General features: G+C 35.3%; 1 protein-coding gene across 3 annotated transcripts in view; it reads left to right on the forward strand.

The window, feature by feature from the left end:
* LOC123547213 (uncharacterized) overlaps nucleotides 1-2,866 on the forward strand; it is a 60,125-nt gene extending 57,259 nt beyond the window's left edge. For all 3 annotated transcript variants that reach the window (XM_053551482.1, XM_053551484.1, XM_053551483.1), the window contains 2 exons: nucleotides 4-1,139; nucleotides 1,290-2,866. In XM_053551482.1, the coding sequence (XP_053407457.1) occupies nucleotides 4-1,139; nucleotides 1,290-1,800 (1,647 nt within the window). In that variant the 3' untranslated portion in view covers nucleotides 1,801-2,866. The remainder of the gene's footprint in view (nucleotides 1-3; nucleotides 1,140-1,289) is intronic.
* Nucleotides 2,867-9,924: the final 7,058 nt, after the last annotated feature.

Raw genomic sequence — 9,924 nt, forward strand, 5'->3', positions numbered from 1 at the left:
CAGTTGTGTAAGAAAAATAAAGAGACAAACACTTTGACAAAAAGAGCATCGACTGCAACATTACAAACTCCCAAAGATTTCACTTTAGTCCAGATAAACCGAAAATTTCCAAATAATCCACCGACAATCATAACTGAAGTGGTACATTTTCTTGAAGATACTTCGGACGAAGTATTAATCCAAACTGTAGATCTGGAAAACGATACACTTCTATTCGAGATAACAGAAGATCCGACATCAATGGACTGTGAAATAACCCAAAATTCAAGCGGCAAACTCAATTGCACGCCTTTTGAAGATTTTTATGGTACGGATTATATTAAAGTAAAAATAACGGAGACTGGACTGCCACCCTTTGAAGAAGCTTTAGTTTATGAAAAATTGATTACGATAAATGTATCAGGAATTCCAGATAAAACAGATAGGTATTTTAAAGATCCAAATGGAACGGTACATTCGGACATACGACCGTCTATGACCAAGGTCTTTACTGTAAATGCAAATCGGTCATCATTTTTCAGTGCTGGAAAGATTTTGTTAGCAGACGTAGACGGTAATGAAGTGTTTACGGTGCACGAGAGTTTCGAGAAGCTTGGTAATTCAACCTTCACGTTGTCAGCTACAGACATTTTAACGATTCAACTCGACAATGTGACTTCAAGAACATACCGAAGTTTAGAAGCATACGATGTCGGGTTCAAGTTTTCTCCGGAGGAAAGCGGCAATATGAGTCTTAAATTCATTGCACGAACAGCGGACGGTCGTTACACACCATCTATGACAGTTGAGCTGTATGTTCTTGAAAATCCTTGCATATATGGTCACTGCAGTCCCTTGGGGAATGTCGGATGTGACGACATAAAACGCTCTACGTCATTTGCAGACTTCAAGTGCGTGTGTAACCCTGGATATGAGGGCGAATGGTGCCAGACTGAAACAAACGAATGTCAGTGGGAGCCTTGTGCATTAATGTTTGACTGTGAAGATTTGATAAACGCTTACAAATGTAACATCAACATACCTAAGCTCATGGCTATTCTGATATGTTCCATAATTGCAATTGGAGGAGCTTCATTCTTGGCGTGGAAGCTGATCAAAAGATTCGGTCTGTATACGGTGAACAAAGTAACCCCGAGCAGGTAAAAGATTTATTCATCAATATTTACAGTGAAAACTGGAATTTGTGTTAAAGTAGAATATAACAAACTGTGATATTAAATGGTGAATTCGTCGATTGAGCTGTCTTTTAAATTATATTTAATGAAATAATGTTTACATTTTTATTGAAGGGTCGACTTAAAGGAATTTGAGTTCAATGAGACTTTTGAGATGGACGAGGAACGACCTACAACCAGTGGTTCAATCTTGCTCGAACCGGCTATGCCCAGCACCCCTGCACCATCCACATCCATTGGGTCATTCCGGCTAAAATCTGATGGTGACGATATTGCTGCGGTAACGTCATTTACAAAAGCTCCAGGAATGATGCTTCCACCACATCATGCCTTTAGACCCAAAGGATTTGGACCTTCAAAGATGGTGTTTAAGACTGGTAAACTCCACGAAGACATTTTGAAACCAAAGGATCTGGATAAAGCAGACGAAAGAGACGTGTCGTCACAGTCATCCGTTGAAACATCCAATAGGTCAGTGAATGGTGACCTCCAAGATTCAATTCCGGAAGCAGAGAAGATGGATGACGCACAGAGAGGGAGCGTATCGTCGCTGTCATTCACTGAATCACCGGCTCGATCGGTGACTGATGATTCTGCCAGCGGCATCACTAAGATTGATGTTTAGCGCGTGGGAGCATGCTACTATTGAAGGCTTTCTTTACCTGTAAAGGACATGTTTTTTTTTACCTTTTTCATTCTTTTTTTTAATTTTAATCCTGATCTTTTTTACTTATTATTAAGTTAGTATTTGATCCATATCAATCCAATGTGGAGAGATGTATGTGATTTGGATGTAAAAACATTGAAATCTTTTCTGCTCTGAAAGATAAACACAATATTTTGCAGCCATAAAATTAACAAACTTTATTGAGCTGAACACAATTGCATTTTGCATGTATATACGCGCTGATGAGTTAGTTTTGATAAATCTGTAAGATAAAGTGTTTCTATCTTTTTGCTACCTGTAGTGATGCAAGTACAGTCAAAACTTATTTTGTGCTCACCTTTTCTGTGTGTAGAGCCATTGCGTTTTTTCTTCTTTTTTGAAAAAAAAAGATTGTATAAGAAACATTGTTACAAGTCTAAACAAGTCGCCTTTATCAAATAAAGATATTTTGGTAGAGACTATTCATATGTTCCTATAGTAATTCTATAAGCCTGGTAAAGGCGCGTATTTTCACATGTCAAAAGAGTTTATTGATCGCTCGACACCTTTTAATTTGACAACTCGCATACTGTATTACGTTACTGCTTGTGGCCGCAGAATGTTTGAATTTCAGCTCTGTTTGATGGAACTACATATATCATTCATTACATTATACATTTGCAGTTTAAATTCAAAGTGATACAAAATTACAAAATATATTCGGCAACACTCTTTCTGCAAACTACTGTTTGACATTTGCAAAATAACAACACTTCAATGAAATTGAATTAAAAATAATTGTTGGCACAAGACATATTTACATAACATACTGAAGGTTTTAATGTAGCTGAAATAAAAAAATAGAAAGAATTATGTGCGCATGAATACGGTTCCCATAAACTTGTTGATAAACCCACTTATCATTAGAGTTCATTTTTGATTTCTATTATAAAATGCTTCTATAAGTATTGTTTTCTGTCTGCCTTGTCTTGCAGCTTATAGCAACAAAATATTTACTTCTTGAAATAAAGCTTCTTGTTATTCAGACTTTTCAAAACTAACGTTATATAGAAACCAGCAGGGGCACATGCATAGTTTCAATGTGTATTCGCTCTCCTGTTTTTATTTTTTGGTTTATATTTCATCAGTGTTTATGTAACCTTCTTCTCCTAGAATTTATTCTTTAAAAATGACACTTACTCCATCATGTATGCTTTTCTCCCTCATTTAAAACAAGAAGCATATGAGCCGCACCATGAGAAAACCAACATAGTGCGTTTGCGACCAGCATGGATCCAGACCATCCGCGCAGTCTGGTGAGGATCCATGCTGTTCGCTAATGGTTTCTCTAATTGCAATAGGCTTTGAAAGCGAACAGCATGGATCTGGTCTGGATCCATGCTGGTCGCAAACGCACTATGTTGGTTTTCTCATTGCGCGGCTAATATACATTTCTTTTGAGATTGTATGAGGATGTATTAAACAATAGCTTAGGGCTATTGAGTGGCATATTCCCTTTGCCTTTTAAGGGAAAACAATAAATTCCTGACTTGGTCGTTGGTGTCATCTCCCTTTGCCTTAAAGCAGTTGAGATAAGATAAATGTTAAATAAGATAAATTATATATAAGGGGGGACTAGAGCTGAATGAAAAAAAAGCGAACATGAGCGTGGATTTTATCCATTCTGTCCCGAGGGATAAGAGCTGACAACTGACGTTCGTGAACAGGAAAAGAAATAAAAGATTTGTATGGTAGCATATTTCTGTCACGAGATAGCTAAGTAGCTATCACGATAATATTGTAAACATTCCAGAAAATTTGTGCATTTGTTTTTCGGAAAACTTTTCAGCAAAACATAATATTTTCTAGATATTTTGTTTCCAGAAAATATTTAGCGCAAAATTTCGCGTTAGTGCTTGAAAATGCGACGGTATACTTCGGAGCTATGACGATAACATTCTAAATTTTCCAGAAAAGTTTTTGCATTTTTCTGAAAACATTACCGCAATAAATTATTTTTATAAGATATGCTTTTTATTCTCAGGAAACTTTAAGATAAGTTTTCAGAAAAGTTCGAAATATCAAGATAATTTCTGAAAGTATAGATAGCTATCTTGTTAATGATTGTCAACTGTGGGCACTTAGGCAAAAGTATCGAGAAACTAATATATTAATCGCAATAATATGTCCAGGAAACTTTCAACAGTATAGATCTCTTATGATAATCTTTTCAGAAAAGTTCGCTTTATCAAGATAACTTTTTAAGTATTGCGATAGCTACCTAGATATCCCGCGGCAAAAATATGCCACCATAGAGTAGATTTCCCGGAAGCACAGAGCATCCCAATCAAAGCCGGAGAGCCACAGTAGGCCCGCAACAAAAGGAAAGTGTACCAAAGTCGTCTGAATCTATACGGCTTATGACAACACGGAGGCAGGAAGACAGCGTGTTCTTTTGACGAAGGCATGAGAGTAAACAAAGTCGATTGAATCGCATCACATTGTTCAAACCGGAAGTTGTTGTTATAATATTGTCACACTAGTATTATTTAAAAGGCATGGCCCAATTGTTTGTATGATTTTAAGACCATCTAAACTATGTATTGATCAATGTTGTTTGAATTCCTTCAAGTAGAAGTCGTTTGGAGTGAAATGACTAAATATATATTCATGACCTCGTCCCTTGTCCCTAGCGAACTGAGCTGTTTCTAGAAAGATGTCTAATCTCTGTTTATACCTTTATCTAATGTTATAAAATTGAACTTGGAAACCAGTCTCAAAGCCTCAAAGCTCAAGCATCTGATTGGTTGAGTTTAAGCTTGGGCTTGAAATTTAGCAATGACAAACTGATTTACGAACTCAGTTGTATAACCGCGGATCCGGTATTACTTAATAAGGTGCCTATACAATTAAAAAAGCTCTAAAATTGGTTTAAAGAGGTAGGTTACCTTGTTACAAGGGTGAATTTCAAATTAGTTGAACCGCAGCATTTTTTGTATTTCGTGTTATATGAAGTTTTAACTGCTACAATCTCAATTTCGTTTGTCTCTGTCCCTTCAAATTCAATTTTTATCCAGGTTTGAAGAACATGACCCTCCAAACTTTAAGGTATTTTATATTGAAAGAAGGAAAATACGGATATTTAACACTTTTCAGTGTATTTTAGTTTCATTGATATCCGTAGAAGTCTGCATAATAGATAATTTTACTAGTATGCACGTTAGCTTTCTAATATAATCTTAAAATGTATATGTCGCGGGGCTCGTGTTTCCATGGTTACGCATTTTTTCTCATTTTTAAACAACCATATATAAAAGTAGGGGTTTGCGACCGCTTCAGTGCCATTCTGTTGATGACCAACATGGAATATTTGGGTAATATTATTAGCAAAATACCAAGCTCTTTACATGGTACCCTATTTTTCTTAAAGTTTAAAGTAACCATGGCAACAGGGATGTTTAAAATAGCTTATATCTTGCTTTTTATCGTAATTTCTTATAAAAAATATTGAATAAGATTATCTTTCTAGTTGATATAGCTTTAAAACATATTATTTCTAACGTAAGTTATATTTTCGTGTTATTTGCATTTATTCAAACAAATTTCACAGCTTAGAATACTAACAGCAGTACCCCTTGTCTGGCATTTTTCATGGAAAAATCGTTCAGCATGTTGCTATTATTCTCATGGATATTGTTGAAACGAAAATAAAAAGCCGAAGCTGTGTTTCTTAAATAGACCAGTGTCAACGCTTTTGAATTGTATATTTAGATACATATGCCACGGGCTTCGTTTCCATGGTAACATCAATTAAATCCAAGAAACCACAATTTTTTACTGAAATTTGAACAATTTTAGATCTTAGTTTTAGTATATAAGTAACAAATTATCAACGGAATCTGAAAAATAGATATTACAAATCAAACTGCTAGATTTTTTATTTGAAAATGGCCGTAACAAGTAACACTTCACCGAACTATAGTCCAAAAAAACATTGGTTACCATCATCCATTTTCTTACATTCCGCATAACATTTTAATATAACTACATAAAAGAAGCAAAATATTGATTATTATTCAGAGCAAAAGACTCATAAAAAATATTTCAGCAAGTAATGGTTATTTGAAAATAGTTTAAAAAAAGAAAACGTACAAAATTACATACTTTCAAGATAAAAGCTATTAATTTTGCGCGGTAACTGACACGTAACGTCATGACGTCAATGGCGTCAGAAGAATGAATTTACAGGTAAGAGACCACCAATTGTTTTCCCATTGACTTACATTGTAACATTATGGCGTGTACGGCCTTCCATACATCGAAACATGTATATCTAATTAAAAGTTTTTCAAGAACTGTCTTAGTTCTACCAAAATATCGGACGAAAAACATATGAATAGTGATACTTTATTTAAGTAATTTTCGCGTGAATGAGATGACCCCCTGTTTACATCATTGACATGGCGGGAGAAATTCGTTTGATAAAACTTTTTTTCAATACACATAAAATGTAGCAAATTTTGTCAAAATGTATAATAAAATACTGTAAATGCAGTGAACAAATATCAATTTTGAAAAAATAATCACTTCCTGGGTTTGTTTACATGACTGACCAATCAGAACGCACAGACGTTACCTTATTCCCAGGTATACACTTACCTCATTCCCAGTAAGTTCTCTGTACTTTTTTGAATTGGTGGTCTCTGACCTATAGATGAATGTTTCGTATCACATTTTCCAATTTTACAGTAATATTGTGAAACATGATCCAATACCAAATGTCTTACAAAGTTTCACCAAGAAATGTTCAGTTTTCAGAAAGATATGGACAGTTTACTGAGGTCACCCCCGGTCGATTTATATGCCCAGACTCAGTCCCTGTCGTCGTCAGATTGCAATTTTTCGTGAAAATTTCAGTTATCTGCATTTGATTTGACTTGGAAGCTGAAATACGATTCATTCCGTAAAAAATAGAAATAAGGTCTAATAATTTTGATCATTCTCTAACATTACATATATAAAAATGATCCTTTTTGGCCCAAAAGCTCAGATAAAAATGGGCACACCTGTTAAAAAAAGAGGCCAAAATTTAACAAAAATCAAATTTCACGCTTATTTTTGCACGAAAACGTCTTTCTACATCATTTACAACAGATTTGTGGCCATTTACATTACCTGTGGTGGCTTCCGACGAAAGTCATGTTTTAGCGGGAGAAATTCGTTTGATAAAACTTTTTTTCAATACACATAAAATGTAGCAAATTTTGTCAAAATGTATAATAAAATACTGTAAATGCAGTGAAAAAATAATCACTTCCTGGGTTTGTTTACATGACTGACCAATCAGAACGCACAGACGTTACCTTATTCCCAGGTATACACTTACCTCATTCCCAGTAAGTTCCCTGTACTTTTTTGAATTGGTGGTCTCTGACCTACAAACACATTTAGTTTGTCGTAAACGTCGTCGTAAATCGTCACATTAGCTTCCGGTTGGACATGCGCACATTCAAATATGAAGGTAACCTACCTCCTTAAGACGATGAAAGAGGACATCTCTTATCTACAACTGCCAGCATGATAAAGAATAAAAATAAGAGAAATAACTTGATGGAATTTACTAATGGTGTTAAAATATAAAACAACAGTGAAACAGTCGTCGAGGTGTAAGAAGATCATTCATGGAGAACGACTTAAAGCTTAAATATTTCACCTTAATTATGGTGTCCAGAAAATCATGTTATGTATATTGATATCTGACTAGTGCAAGCTATTAGATATGTATTAATAAATAAATAAATAAATTAATTAAATAAATATATTGACTTATTAATCAATGTATAAATAAAGACAGTATAACGAGATAATTCAATTACGAGCGAAATATTTATTAAAGTGCGACTCCAATGTGAATTACAACCATTAGAAATAAAATCCATATGGACATCCATTTGAAGCATATAACATAACCAAGCTAAATAAAAGAGGACTCGTTTTTTGACTGAGTTTGTTGACGAGAGGTAATGAAATGTGCAACACCCCTCACGCCACCTAGCACTGGTATGAGAGTAATTCTATTTTTCTGAAATACTGAATGTTCTCCTTGATCTAAAAAGACCCGAAAATATAACAACACTGTGTTCAAGAACGTGAATATTTGTACGGTCGCAACGCGGAACTTAAAAGACCTAATAAAATTAATACGATGATCGTTTGGAAGCAAACACAACCAAGCAAAATAACAGCAGACTCGATTTGATTAAGTTTGTTCAATGCCTAATATTGCCTATAGCCTCTAGCACTGGCTAAAGTGGAACTTTTTGTTGTATAATTCTTCATGTGAGGAAGCCATCCAGCTGCTTTAGGAAGGCCGATGGTTCTGCCAAAGTGCTCCCTCGTGTTTGGAATATTGTCCGTAAGGGCACCTGCGGTCTTCCTCTACCATCAAGACTTGGAAAATCGCCATATGACCTATAATTGTGACAGTGTGGCTTTAAACCTAACAAATATTATATGTATATAAATGAGTACGCTATATATGTGAACGGTATCGTGAGACTAAAATCCTATTTCTCCTTTACATCTACAAAATGTTTTCCTTCTAAGTTGGTGGCAATGTAGATACCAACAGCGGACAGTCCATGAAAAGCTGGTTAACATTCGCTGATACTCTACAGCGCTTTTTTTCGACATGCATGTGGGTGCCCGCCCGTGCGTGCAATAATTCATGAAGAAGCACATTGGGTCTAATACCACCATCAAAAGCTGGAAAGTTCGCCATGTATGACATATAATTGTGTCGGTGTGACGTTAATCAGCATACACGCCAAACTTCTACGCAGTAGGAGATTGCATACACGCATGGAAGACCATTTGATTGTTAAGCGTCTGATTTTTTCTTTCTTTTCTTCTAGCAGGTTATTTTTTTTTTTGGTTCTGGTGTTATATGGGAACATTTTATTATTAAGTCCTTGAAAGAAATCTTTATATCATTCATTCAAAATTTGATCTGTGACCTCTTTCTTTGTGAATGAATGATATACTCAACATTCTTTTTAACTCCATACATTGTTTATACATTGTTTTCTGTTGTTAAAAGGTGTAAAATATTGACATATGTCAACGAAAATCTAATACCCTATATAATGATAAGTTAAGTTAAACAAAACATGACAACGACAGCCCTGTATATCAGAACCGGATAAAAAGTATAAGAAGAACTGTTTTGACACATTTTTATTTGTTCTACAACTGAAAACGCTAACCTCGTCAAAATATGTAAAAAAAAAAATATAATTATTTCAAATATTTTAAACGGAAGCGGACAACCGAACTTTAAATACTTTACCCGTCCTATCTAGGATCGCCGATCCCTGTCTCTTCCTTTCTTAAACAAACGAACTGCCTGACCCAGTTCGGCCACACAGTTCGCAGATAACATCATTGTATTTTTGATAGTTGAATTTTCATTAGACACCCAAATCCTACAAAATAATCTCTAAATTCTTTGAAAGTGGGAATAAGAATGGTCGGTGGAATTCAACCTTGATACGTGTGTGGTGTTGAAACTAACTCGAACATTAAAGCCTGTGATATTCCCATGCATGTATATTATTGTATATGGTACTAAACTGAAAAGCTTCGATGTTGCTAAGTATATTGGTTTGTTTGTTTTTGTTGGGTTTAACGTCGCACCGACACAATTATTGGTCATATGGCGACTTTTCAGCTTTGATGGTGGAGGAAGACCCCAGGTGCCCCTCCGTGCATTATTTCATCACGAGCGGGAACCTGGATAGAACCACTGACCTTCTATAAGTCAGCTGGATAGCTTTCTCACATGAAGAATGCAACGCTGTGGGTGCGGCTCGAACCCACATTGGTGAGGGGCAAGTGATTTGAAATCAGCGACCTTAACCGCATGGCCACGGAGGCCCCGGGAAGTATATTGAAGTGACAATCAGCAAATAATAGTGATGATTACATCAAAGACAAACAACTCTCTTCTACGCTTTGTTAGGAGAAATGTCAAGATAAAAAAAATACAAAAAAATCAAATATAGACTTATAACACCTATTTTCATTGCTAATTAGCATATTGTT

Source organism: Mercenaria mercenaria, chromosome 9 (assembly GCF_021730395.1).
Source record: "Mercenaria mercenaria strain notata chromosome 9, MADL_Memer_1, whole genome shotgun sequence".
Lineage (NCBI taxonomy): Eukaryota > Metazoa > Mollusca > Bivalvia > Venerida > Veneridae > Mercenaria > Mercenaria mercenaria.